The 17,089-nt window shown below is 54.9% G+C and overlaps 7 protein-coding genes across 7 annotated transcripts; 2 read left to right on the top strand and 5 right to left on the bottom strand.

The window, feature by feature from the left end:
- Window positions 1-223: 223 nt before the first annotated feature.
- P152DRAFT_496942 (uncharacterized protein) lies at window positions 224-3,262 on the bottom strand (the record flags this gene model as incomplete). Its single annotated transcript, XM_033682260.1, has 3 exons — window positions 2,906-3,262; window positions 626-2,821; window positions 224-487 (listed from the first exon to the last, which is right to left on the bottom strand). The coding sequence occupies exons 1-3, from the start codon at window positions 2,966-2,968 to the stop codon at window positions 224-226; spliced, it is 2,523 nt and encodes an 840-aa protein (XP_033530454.1). The 5' UTR covers window positions 2,969-3,262.
- A 461-nt stretch (window positions 3,263-3,723) lies between these two features.
- On the bottom strand, window positions 3,724-8,280 carry P152DRAFT_442938 (cation transport ATPase). The gene is made up of 2 exons (XM_033677764.1): window positions 4,942-8,280; window positions 3,724-4,889 (listed from the first exon to the last, which is right to left on the bottom strand). The coding sequence occupies exons 1-2, from the start codon at window positions 7,779-7,781 to the stop codon at window positions 3,998-4,000; spliced, it is 3,732 nt and encodes a 1,243-aa protein (XP_033530453.1). The 5' UTR covers window positions 7,782-8,280; the 3' UTR covers window positions 3,724-3,997.
- A 60-nt stretch (window positions 8,281-8,340) lies between these two features.
- Window positions 8,341-9,668, bottom strand: P152DRAFT_462055 (50S ribosomal subunit L30). Its single transcript, XM_033680261.1, has 3 exons — window positions 9,587-9,668; window positions 8,856-9,535; window positions 8,341-8,804 (listed from the first exon to the last, which is right to left on the bottom strand). The coding sequence occupies exons 1-3, from the start codon at window positions 9,630-9,632 to the stop codon at window positions 8,496-8,498; spliced, it is 1,035 nt and encodes a 344-aa protein (XP_033530452.1). The 5' UTR covers window positions 9,633-9,668; the 3' UTR covers window positions 8,341-8,495.
- A 376-nt stretch (window positions 9,669-10,044) lies between these two features.
- On the bottom strand, window positions 10,045-11,844 carry P152DRAFT_462053 (pyruvate dehydrogenase E1 component subunit alpha). Its single transcript, XM_033680260.1, has 5 exons — window positions 11,717-11,844; window positions 11,526-11,659; window positions 10,979-11,433; window positions 10,693-10,928; window positions 10,045-10,635 (listed from the first exon to the last, which is right to left on the bottom strand). Exons 1-5 carry the CDS (start codon window positions 11,786-11,788, stop codon window positions 10,321-10,323), a joined length of 1,212 nt encoding a protein of 403 aa, XP_033530451.1. The 5' UTR covers window positions 11,789-11,844; the 3' UTR covers window positions 10,045-10,320.
- Window positions 11,845-12,774: 930 nt separating this feature from the next.
- On the top strand, window positions 12,775-14,435 carry P152DRAFT_204751 (uncharacterized protein). The gene has a single exon (XM_033674364.1). It carries the CDS (start codon window positions 13,201-13,203, stop codon window positions 14,317-14,319), a length of 1,119 nt encoding a protein of 372 aa, XP_033530450.1. The 5' UTR covers window positions 12,775-13,200; the 3' UTR covers window positions 14,320-14,435.
- Window positions 14,436-14,548: 113 nt separating this feature from the next.
- Window positions 14,549-15,063, top strand: P152DRAFT_462052 (uncharacterized protein). Its single transcript, XM_033680259.1, has one exon. It carries the CDS (start codon window positions 14,591-14,593, stop codon window positions 14,771-14,773), a length of 183 nt encoding a protein of 60 aa, XP_033530449.1. The 5' UTR covers window positions 14,549-14,590; the 3' UTR covers window positions 14,774-15,063.
- A 575-nt stretch (window positions 15,064-15,638) lies between these two features.
- Window positions 15,639-16,551, bottom strand: P152DRAFT_496926 (uncharacterized protein). Its single transcript, XM_033682259.1, has one exon. The coding sequence runs from the start codon at window positions 16,357-16,359 to the stop codon at window positions 15,763-15,765; it is 597 nt and encodes a 198-aa protein (XP_033530448.1). The 5' UTR covers window positions 16,360-16,551; the 3' UTR covers window positions 15,639-15,762.
- Between the last annotated feature and the right edge of the window lie 538 nt (window positions 16,552-17,089).

Genomic DNA, 17,089 nt, shown 5'->3' with positions numbered 1-17,089 from the left:
GATATATTCGGTACGATGGGTTCAAGCATGATTATGGTTACAGATACCAGGTATTAGCAAACAGGAAACATTCCAAAATGAAAATCGTTCAGACCATGCTTCGTTAATTCGCTTCAAATGCAATGCTAGCCGTCTCATTCGGTCGTCACCGTCCCACAAAATCCTCATTCACTTCATCCAAAGCATCAACCTCACATCTTTCCCCTCCCAACTCCCCCCAACCTTACAACACCCTCCCATAATTCGCCGGAAACAGCCCCTTCTCCCGACAAAACACCCCCCAGAACCAATCCCCATTTATGTCCTCCACCTCGCGGATTTCCGCCCCCTTCGGGAACGCCAGCTCGTTCGTCGCCTCTGCCTCAGGAAACCAGCCCCAGTGCGCCTGCACTCGCAACCCCACCCCTCCATCCGGCGGGAAGCGTGGCGTGGTTCCCGTGACCGTGGTGTCGAATTGCGCGCGGGACGGCGAGCGGGGGGTGCGCGTCTGCACGGTACCGTCCTCTTCATGCCACCACCATCCAGACAGCGAGCGCCCCGCACCTCCCTCCCCCGAGCCAGCAACGCGTTCCCCGCCCTCCGCGCCATCCGAACCCCTCCCCTCGCCCACCGCCCCCCTAGGCACCTCCTCATCCTTCAACGCCCACCCCCCAACCACCTCCCTCACTACCACCCTCCGTCCCCCACCGCCTCGCTCCTCAAACCCCACCACCTCCATCCGATGCCCACTCGGACACCTCCGCCACCCCTTCTCCCCATTCTCCGCCGCGATTGCCCCGCTGGCTACCAGCCCGGAGTAACACGCCGCACAGATGTCGAAGTTCCCCGCCTGGCAGTCCGGGCAGTGGAACCGCGTCCGCGACGGCGGGATCGGGTACCGGCACACGTCGCACGCCGTCGTGAACTCCAGCGGCGCGAACGCCATCCCTCCGATCATCGTTGGTGCACTCGGGAATTTCACGCTACTATTCGTTCCTTCGGGTGTGTGCGACAGCGGGAGCAAGGCGTGCGTGCAGTGCTTCGCTTGCACCACGCAGGAATTACAGTACCCCCACGCCCCGTCGTTGCACATCCCGCACTGCCAGTAGCACTCGTTCGCGAACCCGCTACACACGTCGCAGAACACCCCGCGCTGCACCCTTGTCGCGGGATCTTCCTCCGTGACCATCCGGCCACCTTGCGCGACCAACTCCCGCTTCGGCCGCGCGTACCGCTGCGCCGTGAGGGTGTGCGGAGGAGGATAGTCGGCGGGGTAGCCGCCAGGCGGGGCGGCGCGGTCGAAGCGCAAGCGAGCGGCGGGGCCGGCGCCGAAGTAGTGGAGGCAGCCGGCGCCGAGGCGGTAGCAGGGGTGGCAGAGGTGGAAGGAGCCGGAGTTGCAGAGGGGGCAGTAGTGGTGGAGGGTGTATTGGATGTTCGGGGTGGCGCATTTGGAGCAGGTGATGGAGGGTTCGGTGAAGAGGGAGGTGCGAGCGGGGGGGGAGGTGGTGGTGGTGGTTGGGGTTGAGATGTCGGGGGCGTGGGGTGTGGGGGTGGGGTTCTCTTGTCTTGCTGTGGGTCGGGATGGTGAAGGGAGTCGAGGCGACGAGGTGGGGGATTGGAGTAGCCCGCTGTTTGAGGTTGCAACCACTTCTGTCCGCGATGCACTTTGGCTCTGTCGTACAGGGCGAGCCCTCTCAGGGTCTGTCGACCGTCTATCGTTCGGATTGGGCCGCGACCTTCTCTCGGCGCTCGCCTCCGCCGTTTCTGGGGTATTCGACAGATCAGTCGCCGATCGAGCAGCGGCGTGGCTCGTGTACGATTGCGATCTAGACTGATCACTTGATCGTCCGCTCCTCGATGCTCCCTGGCTGGATGACCGGCGATGTCGATCCGAGGGCTGTCCGGTGGTGCGGAACGAAACGGGTGGGTGCCGAGAGGGTGAGGTTCCTGAGGGTGGGATATGGCTGGAGGAGCGCGACCGACTATGCCGTCCTTGATTAGGGTCTTCTGCATGGCGTGGAGTTAGCTGGCTTGGAGACCCTGGAGGTTGCGTCGGTCGTGGAGACGATTGACTCGGTGATCCAGTAGGATTCGTTGTAGTTCCGTGCGCCTCCGCAAGCTCTCGTCGCCGTCTATAGTACGCCTGGGCGATCATCTCCGTGAGCTCCTCCTCTTGTGACGGGGTCATATTGTTCACGTCGATCCCCTCCAGTAGCCCTTCTTCCACAATCTGCCGCATGATGGCCGCCTCAACCTCTTGCGAATCGTCTTCCGAGGCGCTCAGCAGCGATCTCAGGCTTGATTGATGCTCGATTTGGCGGGCCGGAACCACTCGCGGTGACCTTTCATCGTTCCCACGATTCCTATGCCGCCGTCGGCTTTCCTCCTGGCTCCGTGGCGGTCTCCTCCGACCATCTCCCGCAGCAGCACCAGCTACCACGCCAACTTCCCTCAGGCTCATCTCCCGCACCTGGCTCAACAAAGCCCGATCCTCCTCATCATCACTCACCACCTCCCTGTTCCGACTGCGCCGCTCAATCTTCGGGAGGACATCATCGCCCGGCTTATACATCTTCACCATCTCTTCCTTCTCTTTCTCGCTCTTCCCCTTCCCCGGATTCGCCTGTAGATACATGTCTAATAACGTCGTGACCGTCGCATTGTGCTTCGTCCCTCGGACCGTGGCGCGGCATGACGGGCAGGTATACGGATGTCGCGAGGGCTGGTCGCTGTGTCGCGCGGATTCGGCGGAGAAGGCGAACCATTCTTGCAGGCATGCGCCGCAGAAAGTGTGGAGGCAGTCGAGGAGCGTGAGCGGTTGGAAGAGGATGTCGGTACAGATCTAGTCACAACCATAGAGTTAATATTGCCCAATTCCAGTCCCCAGATTTCGAGGCAAAAGTACGGGACACCGGGGGATAGCTACCGAACAAGTCAACTCTTTCTCCAGGTCGATCAGACCCGTGCCTGTCGGACGCCCCTCAGCCATGGCGACAAAGAGTGCACGCTGGGACTTGCACACTCTTCGAATGGGAGATTGTCGGCTTTGGACAAGTTGCAAAAGGGGAAATATTTATTATGTCTCTACGGAATCCAACCTCGAAGGCTTTGGTGAGGGCTGGAATTGCCAGCGGAGCATACGAGGGGGAACAGGGCGGTCGGGCTCGGCATGCCTGCAGATCATGGTGGCGTTTGAGATTCGTGAGACGAATTTAAGGGGACTCGCAGGGCTTTGTCCTTTTACAGACAAGGTTACAAATGCATGGTCCTTGATTTGCCTTCGGTTCTAGGCAAGATTACGCGGTCGAGGATGATTAATATGACTCCTCAGCGGTCCTGAAACGGTACTCACAACCACTTGGAATGTTCAGGGAAAGTAACAATTGAACACCAGACAGCTGCCTCATCTCTTCGTATCATCATACAGAAGCTAGAAACAAAGTTGGCCCGATTTGAACACCCGAATGACCAGACCCTATCGATGCCCTCCAGACACCGTAACCATATATAAACACATCTCCTTCCGCATTGACGGGATGGAAGGAGAATGGAATGGTGAACAAGGGGGTTCTTCCCCTTCATACACGATACAATCGCCAATAATTGGTAGTAGGTAAGTAAGTATCGACTTTAAGCCGCAAAACCCGTCGAAAAGTCCGCCGTCCCCCTTCTCGAACTCGCCATCTCTCCAAACCGTCCACGCTCTCTCGTGGTGTCATATGCCTGCAGCACCCTAGCCTGCGACTCATCTGTTTGCGAGAAAGCGTAGCCACGCTGCTTTCGCATGCGCTGCACTTGGCGGACTTTGCGGATGGCCTTTTGAAATTGTTCCATTCTAGACGAAAGGTTAGCTGATGAATGACGAGTGGAATCGTAGGAAACGTACCTGGGCCGATAATCTTGAATGTTATACTTCTGGATCTCCTGGACATGGTGGTAGGTTTGGGGGAAGTACATCCGTTTGGCGCTAGACGGAATGGTTAGGATGGAGACAAGTGGGAGGCACGGGTGCCACTTACTATTTCCATGCGAAGTCGCGCAGGAGACAAAGAACCGGAAGCACAATTGCCATACCGTAGAACGTCGGATCTGTAAATAGACGCGGAAGCACGCCCTCGTACTCCAGTGAAAAGCCCAACGCCGGACCCGCCGACGCATACGCCGGCAAAAAGACCATCCAGACGGCGAAACTCCCGGGGATCGCCGCGAAGGTCCATTTCGTCCACTGGGTGCTGATGAGCGCGGCCTTCCCGAGCGTGGTCATCAAGCCCGCAGTGTACAGCGCGGTGCCCCAGACCCAATGGCCGGGAGTCTTCCCGTCAGACTGCGGCTTGTCCCAGTGGTAGATGTAGTTGCCGGCCCAGTAGAGGATGAGGGAGTGGTAGAAGCCGTTGAGGACCCAAGAGAAGAAGTTGTGGGTGCGGAAAAACATATTTTTCTGCGAGAGCTGGTAGAGCTGCGGGTAGCGGTCGAGGAGGCGGGCGGAGACGAATTGATCGAAGATGCCGATGGCGAAGGGGGGAAGGGAGGTGAAGAGCACGTTGTAGAAGGAGAGGGTCCAGGATTCGTAGATGACTTCGCCACTGAACGCATTTTGGAAGGAATACCAGAATTGCGTCATGAACACCGCCACGTTCTTGTAGAAGGAATAGAGAATCGTTTTAGAGACTCGGTGGTACGACCACGCGCCATGCACGAGTAGCAGTTTGCGAAGATACCGGAATTGCGCAATCGAGACGTCGGCGCTACGAGCTGCTTGCAGTCCTTCCATGCCGCTGATGCCTACGCCGATATGTGCTGCTTGGATCATGGAGACGTCGTTAGCCCCATCGCCGATGGCGAGGAGGATCGCTTTGAGGTGGCGCTTGACGAGCTTGACGACGAGAGCTTTCTGGAGGGGGGAGACACGACTAGAACAGGTTAGCAATTGTTAGAGTCAGCAGATGAGCGACATGGACTTACCAGCAGATAACAGCCTTGCACATGACGGCTAGGTCCAAGAACATCTTCTCGGTATCTCGCTCGAGCGCATACGTCAACGACTTGCCATCAATCACCAGCGCCAACGTCTCGAGTTCCGCGCCAATGTCCTTCTGGCTTCTGATCGCGTTGAGTTTCTTCTGGATATTATCTCGCGTCCCCTCGGCGTTCTCTTCGTTCACGATCAGCAGCGTCATGTCCTCGCTGATCAGCTTGCAGCTCATCCCGATGTTGATAGCTGTCTCCTGCCGATCGCCGGTCAGCACCCACACTTTGATCCCTGCTTCCTGCAGCGTGTGGATCGTGTCAGGCACGCCGTCTTGCAGCTTGTCCTCGATCGCGGTGGCACCGAGCAGGGTAAGATCATGCTCGATGATCTCCGCGGCTTTGTCAAGCTCCTCGGCACGGTTACCGCTGACGGTGGTCGCCGCAGTGTTGTAGACTTCGTACCATTCTTCGAACTCCTGGTCGCTGATATCCCGGTATGCGAGACACAGCGTACGAAGGCCATCCACAGCATACTCTTCCAGATGTTGTAGCGTAGTCTCGACGAACGGGTTGTCCTTGTGCAGGCGCTCAAGAATGACGGTGTCGGCGCCTTTGCAGTACAGTCGAACCTTCCCGTCCGGGCAACGGAAGATGGTGGACATGCGCTTCCTGGTGGAATTGAACTCGCAGACTGCGAGCAACTCGTATTCCTCCTCCTGCCCGTCATGTTCAATGATGACCGACCGCGGTTTTCGCGCAATGAACCGGTAGCCGAGTTCGACCGCTCCATCCACCAGGGCTCCTTCATCGGGCGACGCAGCCTGGTACCGAATCGTGCCTTTCTCGTCGTTGCGCTCCGGGATCACCGTGTGGCATGTCGACAGCAGGGTGAGGAACTGGTCGATGATATTGGCGGTTGGGTGATTCACACGGTTCCCCGCGAGCGTCTTGAAGTCGTGGATGCCCACCTCCTCGCCGTTCTCGATGGTCGCGCGTTTGTCTTCGGGGATTTCGTCGCCGTATTGAATGCCGCCGATCGTGCACTGCCGGAACTCCATAATGTTCTGGGTCAGCGTGCCGGTCTTGTCCGAGAAGATATACTCGATTTGACCCAGTTCCTCGACGAGCGACGACGTGCGACAATTGGCCGGGGTGTCCGTCTTATCGTAGTACATGTCCAGATCACCGCTTATCAGGAACGCGGTGCAGTACTGCACAATTTCGAGCGTCACAAACAGCGACAGGGGGACCAGGTTGGAGAATAAGATCCAGTACGTGACGAGATCGGAGAAAAACTGGTTGACAGTACTCGTGCCGCCGTAGAAGAGATACCGGAGCTTGTCCTGCTCCCGTGATCGAACAATGAGGTCGCCGATAGTGCTGATCAAGCTTAGGCCGAGGAGGACGCCGACGAGCATCAGGATTTGGATGTTGACGGCTCGAGCGATCGCGGTCGTCTTGACCGGGGTGGCCGTTGCGTTCCTCATTAACTTCGTTTCGTGTCCAGTAAACACTACGATTCCGTGAATCCATGGGGTGTTTCGCAATGTAGCACCCCTCAGTAGAAGCTGGTCGGGCTGCAAAGGAAGTTCTTTCTCCCCTCCCCCCGATGGCATGGTCAAGGTCGCCTCGTATGTATACAGGCTGCTGTTCGGTTGCTCGGAGCGGACACGGCCGCCTAGTCGACTCAACTCGCCGGGGCTGACCAAATCTGCGGTTTCCGGGATGGATTGCTTGATCTTGAGATTCGTTTCCCCGTCCAGGTTTGCCGTCTCGATATAGCAGAGGCCCTCTGGCTCGGACGACGCCAGGAGCACGATATCGGCTGGGAACGGCTCCTCGGACTGCACGCGAACGATATCTCCCACCGATACGTCGATCCAGGTCACTTCGGTAAAGGTCGAGCCTTTGAGGACGCTCGCTTTCGCGCTGTTCAAGGATTTGTCCTGCGACTTCCGTCTCGCATCTTCAACCAGCTCTTTGATCGCGGAAACGAGGATGACGAGAGCAAGCGGTACGATGGTGTTATATCGATTGGTCGGGGAGAGGTTCGGGATTTGCTGGAGGGCGGCGGTGAACAAAAAGAACAAGTTCGCGTATTTCGAGAACTGTTCGAACAGGAACTTCGGGAGGAAGGTCACAATGTTGTACTTCGCGGTCGAGATATGGTTATCGAGGTATTTGTTCCCCGCGTTGGCAGGCGGGTTGTTCAGATGGATGATTCGAGGGCCCAGGGTGGATGGATCGACTTCTTTCCGGCCCAATCCGAACTTGAAGGTGCTTTTGCTTATCTTCCTATGCCTCTTCTCTTTCTTCGGGGTTGTCCCAGCCAGGCTTTCCGTTCTTGATTCCCGTGCCCCGGCTTCTGTTAACGGGAGGTCCATCTCCGAATACTGTGGCCCCATTCCCAGTCGGTTTTTCATCCGTCCCATAAACCCACCGCCCATACTCAGTACACTATTCCGGTTGGTCGGCTTTGCGTGTGGGATATGGCTCGTCATTCCTCGATCGTCGAATCCGCCCGCAGCATAGGACCCCTGGTACGACCGATCATCCTGGAAGTTGTCGGAGTCGGCATACCTTGGATACTCTGGACTACTCGCGGCCGCTCCAGGATGCGCCGTTCCGGCCCCTCCGACGAATTCATCGTAGGATACAGAAGGCCGGGGGGGTTGCTGCCAATCCGAGTCGTCGATGTCGTAGCGCTCGAGCATGTGTTCGTCATCGACCGGCGCCCGCTGGCCGGAGTAGTAGATGGGTCGCTCATCGTCGAATTCTAGGAGGTCCGATGGCTGCCTTTGCGGTGGATTCGGTGGTTCTGATCTGCCAGCCATTGCGGAGGCTAAGTGTCAAGGGGAGGCGAAGGGGAATGGCGTCGATGCGGTTCAAATCCCGGTGCTCCTCCTGAATCCGCGTCAATGGCATTCAATGAGCATTGCGCGCCCGGGAAGGATAGAATGGCAACGCGGATTTCGAAGGGATATTTGCTCGTAAAACAACGATCCTTTTCCCGGTGGAATTCTCAAACTGGCCCTTTTCGGAGACGCAGCTTTTGGATGTTGCTATTCTTTCGTCGGGTGTCAGCACAGCCCCGAGCGTAGCCAAGCCCGCTATGGTTCAACACGTAAAATGAATGGATTGGCAAGAAACAGCCAACAGGAACATGGCGGGAAGAGAGTGGTAGAACAATAGACGTAACATGTAAGCAGGAGATGGATAGTGTAGACTTGAGGTTTGGTACAGTAAGATTAATGGGTGGAGATCCGTCCTTCACAGCATGCCGCTCGTCGTTACTAACGTCTGCGAGTGTCTGGGACGGGGTTTCAGTTGACATCGTCAGGGTCCGCTCTTGGCACTAGCGTCTAAGAAGGGACGGAATAAAGACGCGAAGTACGGAGTACATGTATTAATATTAATTAAGTCCACCCCGGCACAGGATGGATCTGCATGTAGTTTGGAAAACCCTCAAACTTTCAATGTACAGAAATGGTGCTGTATATAGATTCGGTGATACAGTAATATACATAAGGCTAACACTGAGCAAAACATCACCACTCCGGCAGGAAGTTCTTGATGTTGCTCCAGTACCGCTGATGGACCACCTTCTGCAACTCGTCCTTCGTCAGCCATTTGTACTCCTGATGACCGAACTTGTTCTGCGCCATATCCACTTCACCGGCCATGATGCGAGCCTTCATGAAGAACACCTTCTTGCCCACCTCTTCTACTGCACGAGCCGTGTTCTGCACATATTGTTCGGCGGAATAGTCCGTCTGCGCCTTTCCAAGCGGAGCATTGCCCACCACCCACGTATTCATATTCGGCCCACCCGCCAAAGGAAGTATGCGTAACGCAGCCTATCAACCAACGTTAGTAACTCCCTTCTTCATCCTCTCACCCAAACATACCTGTCTCAACGACTCTGTCCCAACCAACGAATCCTCGGGGAACGCCCATTTCCCCGACGCCTCCCTCATCACCAAATACAACGTCCGCTTCAACTCCCGATCCAAACTCCTCTCGTCCCCTTCCCGATCCGCCCGCGTCTCCCGCGGCTGCGGCCGTTCCACCGGCTCCCGATACAGCGCCGTATGCCCCAACTCCTCCGGCTTGACCGCGCTGACCTCCGCGTCCTCGATCAGCTTCTGCACCGTATGTTCGGGCTCGCTCTCGGGTGCGCCGACCAGCGCCTCGTCCGCCCACGCGTTCGCCCCGTACCCGGAATACGCCCCGACGTCGCGAGAGGCGGAGAGCCGCGCGGCGACTTTGCGCTTCCAGTCGAGGTCGGCGGGAGTGCCTTTACGGTAGTAGAAGTAACGGGAGAAGGGGAGGACGAGACGCTCGTTGAGGCGGCGTTGGTAGAGGAAGAAGGACTTCTCGAAGGGGTGGAGGTCGCGGGTGATCTGGGGGGGTCGGGAGAGGACGACGGAGGCGCGGAGTTGGTAGCCGGTGGGGAGGGAGGTTTGGGTGACGGGTGGCATGGTGGTGAGGATTGGGGGGTGGGATTCGGTGGTTGCGGTCGCGGTGGATGCACTGCGTTGTTGGGTTAGGGACCGACGACACGATGAGCAGACGCCATCGTCGAACACTGTTGATGGTTAGATAATGGTTGAGGTGCTTCGATTCGGGGTGCATTTACCTCTTCGGAGGCCCAATTGCCTCGAAACACGTTGACCAACACTCATCTCATCCCCTTCCGTCTACAGATAAATGAATGTAGTTGGTTGCTTGATTTCCCAAGCTCTCCTCTCCTGGTCGAGAAATTATGCAAAGTTCAACGTCGAAGGCCTGTGGAGTCTCATCTGGGCCTAGCGTCGAAGGCACGTGACCTAGGACTACATCAATGATTTTTCTTCCTCCGATGAGAAGAAATCTTCAGGCATCTCCTTACTACCAAATTATCCTTTTGTAAATGCTTCTTTGGTCATTTATAGATGCCGAGAGAGATTTTCGCAACCTTTCGCTAGCGGTGCCTACACCTTTGATTACTGGGCACAGTTAGATAGTGTTTGTGAACATTCCTTTAGGACCAAATGGACGGATGAGTGGAGAGTTGGCTCTCTTCAAGGCGAAAGCCACAAATGATGAATAAATAGGATGTGGAGATTAATTGCATAGTGATGATACCATCGTAGGTGTTTGGTGCCTTCAATAATGGCAAAGGACAGATATTTTTGGTGGACAGTGTTCAATTTTTAAATACATTGCGCCTTTGCTTTCCTTTCCCACCTACGTCCAATTGTACAATACACCGCTCAAAGAAAGGGTCACACCAAAGACCTAGTAAGACCATTCTCCGGTAATTAGGATACGTTGTCAACCCGGGACGAGACCCAGGCTCCATCACCAAACCTCCTCTCCTCTCCTCCCCGCTCAAGTCCTCGCCACCGCCGGCTTCTCCTTCCCCATATCCGCCTGCTCATAATAGAAGTTCTCCTCGGGGATCCGCCCGCGCAAGAATTGCGGCTCGCTTCCTCGCACGTACGCATCCTCGAACAAGATCTGCGCCGTCGGCTCCGGCGCCTCCATCTTCTCGGCCTCGGCCACCTCTGCGTCCACGAAGCTGCGCGCCTCCTTGTCGATCTCCTTCAGCTCGGCTTCCGTCGTGATGCCCCAGTCCAGGAGCTTGGATTTGAGGCCGGAGATGGGGTCGTTGGTGGAGCGCATGCGTTGGATTTCTTCGCGGGTCTGGAGGGGGTTAGGATTGTTGGGTTGGATTCACGTGGAGAAATGGATGGGACTTACGCGGTAGGTGGTGCCGGGATCGCTCATGGAGTGGCCGCCGTAGCGGTAGGTCACGTATTCGAAGACCAGAGGGCCCTTTCCTTCCTGGACGTAGCGCTTCCCGTACTCCACGGCGGCCTTGACGGAGAGGACGTCCATGCCGTTGATTTTCAGACCCGGAATGTATTGTCCGCGCTTGTAATAGTCGGTCATGGCGGACGAGCGGTTCGCCGACGTACCCATCCCGTATTTGTTATCTGCAAACGTCAGCCTCCGGTCCGCATGCCATGGACGAATGGATCCTCACTTTCGCAGCCGAAGATCACCGGCAGGTTCCACAGCTTCGCCATGTTGAACGACTCGAACACTTGCCCCTGATTCGACGCTCCATCGCCATACAGCGCCAGCGTCACGGTGTTCTTCCCCGCATACTTCTCCGCGAACGCAATGCCCGCACCCACCGGCACCTGCGCTCCGACGATTCCATTCCCGCCGTAGAACCCCTTCGCGAACATGTGCATCGACCCGCCCTTCCCGTACGCGATTCCTTCCCGGCGTCCGAGCAGCTCGCCGATGATCGACTTGACCGTGCCGCCGCGCATCATGGCGAAGCCGTGGCAACGGTAGGCAGTGATGAGGTGGTCGGATTTATCGATAGCGTGCTCGATTCCGACGGCGACGGCTTCTTGGCCGGTGGAGAGATGGCAGAAGCCGCGGATTTTCTTCTCCTTGTAGAGGCGGTCGGCGGCCATTTCCATACGGCTGTATTGGGGTTGGGGATTAGCTCTCTGATTTTTCGCTAGAGATCGTCGGAGTGGGATGGGTAGGAGAAAGAACAGATGGTATATGCTTACCGGACGGCTACCATGTCCCAGTATATCTGCTTCAATTCCTTCTTGGTGGTTTTCAGGGTGTAGGGTGGCGGATCAAGCTCATACGTTTCGAAGCTCTCATCGGACAACCGGACCTCGAAGGGTTCTTCATCCGCCTATGATAGTAGAATCAGCACATCGTCCGCTCTCCACGACTGTCTCCCACAACATACCGATGGCACGCTCTCTCGATCCGCGTGGGACGACGCCGCATCGGTGGTGACGGCTCTCCGCGTCAACGGCATAGCCGCATTGCGGCGGATTTGAGCCGCGAACGGCGAACTTCGCCTGATTGCCCTTGACAGCATCTTTCGAGGGATCTCGCAGGCCTGAAGGATGCAGAGAGAGTATGGGAAGGGAATAATGGGAGCAAAGTCGGAGTACGGAGCGGAATTGGAGATTCTTGTTGAGAGGTTGTCCGAGCTGGCGTGGGCAGGGGGGAACTTTTTCTGTGGAGACGGCTGAACAACGACATCGATCCTGAATTGCTAATGGCGGAGATCACAGTTCAAGCTCAGCATCACATCACGTTCGGCGACTTACAAGGTAGAGTAGTTAGATTAGAAGGCTGGTTTATCATGAACTGTATCTCGATCCCTTGCTTTCTCTCAGACAATCAAGAGAGTATGGCCACATCGTGGGGACAAAAGTACCCGAAGGCGAACCTATCCATAACCCAGCATATACTTCGAGTCCTTATATGTCTGAACATTAGTACTGAGTCCGTGTCAATGTCGTTTAAGTCCTAATATCCTTCCATATGGAAGTTCTGGAGACATGCTCCTGCATCACGAACGAATCCTTTTAGATACTCGGCCACGATATCTGGGGCTGAGGTCGAAAGGCAGAAATCGTGATGTTGAGCCTTATGAATTCCAGGAGCCTGGTTGTCTTCGCAGTTTTGATTCTTTTCATCTTGTTTCACCATCCTATACCAGTACGATCTGAACACGATCTGAACAGCCGCGACACCAGTCAATACAACGGGATATCAGAACCATGGCTGATTCCATAGATCCCGCCAGCAGCAGTACGCGCACGAACCAAAGCCTAGTCTACGAACCTTCGGACAAATCCCAACCTTTCATAAGGCTTTTGCGGATCGATCCAGCATCAAGCATCTCGGAAATCTGAGGTCTTGAATTCAAAATCTTGAGGAGCCAGATCTGAGATCAGGGCAATTTTTTGGAGTAAGAAAATACTTTTTCAGAATCCACGGATGGACTCAAATCCCATCTAGGTCCATTCCATACTACAACCCGTACATGTTTATTTCCCTGTGGTTTTGATACCCACTGCTAGCTTTATAGGTTCGCTGCATGACGATAGTCACATTGCTCTGTCTCAGTCCTCCGAGTCCCCACAGTCCGCTCAGTCCACTTCGTCGTCTCAACCCTCCCCTCAATTCTTACCTGCGCAGAGCGCCACTATGGGCAAGATCAGCGCGCTCCAGTTAGACATGGCTATTCCAACAACACGATTGGGTCGCCTCAAAGAGTCTATGGAAACCGAATTGTTAACCTCAAGACCGCCGCAAGAGCTTAGTCAGAACCAACCCCGCTAATCACTTAGCCAAAAGGCACGGTATTGGCGCTTAGAAATATGAAATTATGAAGCATCACAAGCATACTACGTAGTTGCTGCCCTAGGGAAATCTATGCCGCTAGGAATTGTTAGACAGTACCCCGATCCTGGCCTTGACTGTTCAGGGCGGCGCGAGAATCCACGCATGTTTCATCGTGTAGGGAGGGAACGACCGGGCTCTGTCGATGCGGAGGCATCTCCCCAAGAAGGTGATGAGAGAGAAGCGGCGAATACCAGCACTATCCCACGACCTACCTCGTCTCCCCATGCAATAAGGGCGTACAAGCGATGCGCGACCGACGATCCGATTCACGAGCATAGCCGGCTGGGAGACACTGCTGACTATAGTCGTGGCTGTGACACGGACGAAGAGCACGCCGTGGATGATGACCACGGAACAAGGTCGCCGAGACCGTCATTAGGGCGACAGCATCGAGGCAAGATCCAGCGCAGACACCGGCCGTTCCAGTCAGATGCTGCGAGGAACACTCGCACGCACGCTCGAGATCAGCCGATTCCACGCTTCTTGAGCAGTCCGCATCCCGACTCCTCTGCACCGAGAAGAGACGATAGCGGCCCACAGGACAGTGACAAGAGTGCACCCTTCGCCATGGCCAGGAGTACTGTGGTCGACATTTCTCTTCGTCCAACGCCGGGGGACACTTTCCTGGCAGCTACGATGAAGGTCGATGGCGATATGCAAGCAATTTCTTGCGGCACGCTGCTTAAGCTAATAGAGAATATTTTGGGCAACACAGCGAAGATACACGACATGACGCTCAAACCGCTTACAGCAGGCCAATGGCTGCTAACCGGGTTCCTTCGCAGTCGTTACATCAATGCCGGCGTCACCACGCGGCACGAGTTCACACCAAATCCGCGAAGGGATACTACCGCCGCGACCACCATTCCAATGGCCAACCCTGTCGATTCAGAGGATGACAGCAGCGTGGGCAGGAGCGATAGTAGCATCAGCGACGATGATGTCAGCAATGAGAAATACATTGACCAAGGTATGGATGGAGAAACGCGCCGTCGGTGGGCGCCTTTGGAGGAGCAGCGTCTGTTGGCTTACAGGGCCGACGGGAAGCCATGGCCATGGATCTTTAGAAAGTTCCCCAACCGGACACCAGGTGCTGTGCGCGTCCGGTTGCACATGTTACAACGGTCGCAGGAAGGAAAAAGCGAATGAGGCAACATATCCACCTAGCAGGAGGACAACTCTTCGACGCGTATTTTCGGGCCGGAATCTCATAAAACAACAACTCGCCTGTTATTAGCAAGGCTGTCGGAAGTCGCTCTCAATTTCACCCATTCACCAACACGCGTGTTCTGCGAGGACGTCGATCGGTATTATCGCCTCTTGTCAGGAAGTATACAGGTTCTTAATTCTATCCGCCAATACGCGTCTTCTATCGTAGCCCTTGTCAAAGAATTGAGAGTCCGATTTCCCGCAGCTGGACATGGCACCGACCACTGCCCGCGGTTCCAACCTATCGCAACGACCAGTTCACGTAGACATCAGCATGCAGCCGACTCCAAGCGGGGAGGAATGGTGGATTGGCGACCTCACTACCACTTTTCGCGAGAAGAGGAGGATCGTGGTGATCGCTGGCGCCGACATCTCTACCGCTGCAGAAGTATGAGGATTGAATACGCGTCTTTTCGTTGCATGCGTCTGTCATTCCGCTTGACCGTGATGATATTGGAGAAAGGGATACGGGCCCTGTTGGGGAGGCTCTTTCCCTGCCTTTCTTTAAACTTTTCTCTGGGTGCATGTTCTCTTTGGAATTGCCAGAAGTCGAAAGATTCGAACCTAAAATGCAGGCGAGGATGAGACGCTTATGAGAAATTATATCATTGCATTGATTGGAGAGCGACGTTCTGCGCCGTCCAATCGTCGAAGTCTCGTATTTCGGTGTATCTGAAAACAGTAATAGGAAGCGGTAGTGTCACAAGAAGCTATAATTATCTGCCTTATCTCAGTTGGGACTCAGGCGGGTACTGGTATACCCCTGTCTCTGTAGCAGTCTCTCTAACGCAATATAGCATAGCGATTTCTTTAGCGTCAACCTCCAATTTTCAACCAATCATATGCCGTAAAGGCACTGGGCACCAGTGCCGTCTGAGAGACTATTGCACGTTTTCTGAGGCATATACGGATTTCTATCTTCATCTTGTATGAGCGGACTTCTAACCGCTAATATTCTCTATACCCGAAATTTTATATACATTTGATATCAGATATCAACGCTGGGCATCAAGTTTTACCTATCAGCTTTTGGGGTTAATCCGGCTACTATACGCTAAGCCGTAGTTAAAATAAGAGTAAAAGAGACGACGGGCATGTCAACCGCCAGAATGGCTGGCATGCCCTACCATGCACGCTCATTGGCCGATTCCAATTATCCGAAGAATTCCCGCCTACTATGCCCGGTCCGCCCGAGGCGCGTATGGGAAAGTCGTGGCAGCGCCAAATTTGGTGCCTCACCCACCACCACCAAACCCACCACCAAACCCACCACCAAACCACTCATATAGCAAAATATCCCTTTCCAGACCGTTTACACGTAAATTTGAGGCTGTAGATTTCTATGTAAATAGTGATATCGCGAGGTTTCTAGGCAGCGAGCTCCTAATAACGTGATTGAAGCCCATATCGCTCCTCAATCTCCTCCATCCTGTCAGGCATAGATTCGATATAGGAATCGATCTCATGCTGTGGAATCTTGTTCCATTCATCGATGATCGCATCCTTAAGGTCCTCCTTCGTCGTGGGCTGCTTTCGACGTTGTTTAAGGTGTTGCTTTAGGATCCTCCAAACATTCTCAATTGGTGACATGTCTGGAGACTGCGGAGGGTCCGCATACCAAGGAATCCCACAATCTGACATGAACTTACTGATCATATTGGACTCGCTCCGGGTTCCGCGGCATCCATCATTGTCAACCTCGAGGAGGAGGGCTCTCTTTTCCTTCTTAAAACGTTGGAAAAGGGGGAGGACATGGGACCTCAAGACCTCGTCACGATAACGGATCATATTAAGTCCAGACTCGCGACCCCCCGGCTTCTCCTTTTTGTGGTATTCGTAGAATACGAGGGGGCTCTTATATCCAATCCCTACGGCACCCCAGGCGTGGAGAACGTTTTTTAGTCTTTTTTTCCTGTGCTGCATGCAATTAGGGCAATACCGCTCCTCTTTCCCGCGGATTACCCACTTTGAGTTCTCCATACCAAGGTGGAAATGGACCTCATCTGAGAAGACAACCTACCGCCGGAGTGGAGTCCAGAAGCGATGGCCCTGAGCGAATTGGTGGCGCTTGATCCGGTTCTCCTCCGTGATATACGGTTTTTGACAGGCACGGCATTTCTTGAATCCTTCACGCCCAAGGGCTGATTTGGGGGTCTGCCAATGGCATTCGAGCTTCCAAGATCACGCTATCTCCTCAAATGTCTCGATTCGCCGGTCGTAATGGCCAACGAGCCACCGGATAACGGCCTGGACCTGTTCAACCAGGAGACTCCGTGGACGACCTCTTGCGGTCCCCGATCCTGCCTTATTCGTTCGCCTAGAACTCCTAGCTCTTAAGATACGGTATCCTGTACGTGGCGGAACACCACATCTTGCGAAAATATCGTTATTTGAGAGCTCTGGGCAATGCCTCCGGAGGGCCCGAAACTTCCTCCCTTTCTGGGGTTGACCGCACGTGACCTTCCGAAGCTGGGGACGGCGATGGTGTCCGGATCGGTTCGTACGGTGGTATAGGCTTCTTGCGAGGGCGTAACTTCATCTTGAATATTATTTTAATAATAATAATAAGAATCAATTTAACGTACTATCTGGATCCCTTTCGGGTCTATGAGCACGATATTCTATCTGGTCTGCCGCGGGCAAAAGTTTCCCCGTAGCCCTGAGGCTGCGGGTACATAAAATCCCGCCTCCTCCCTTTAGTAGACTATCT

This window comes from Eremomyces bilateralis, assembly GCF_010015585.1.
Source record: "Eremomyces bilateralis CBS 781.70 unplaced genomic scaffold P152scaffold_30, whole genome shotgun sequence".
In the NCBI taxonomy this organism is placed as follows: Eukaryota; Fungi; Ascomycota; class Dothideomycetes; order Eremomycetales; family Eremomycetaceae; genus Eremomyces; species Eremomyces bilateralis.
The sequence above is the reverse complement of the archived record's forward strand: the minus strand, read 5'-3'. Positions and strand labels throughout refer to the sequence as shown.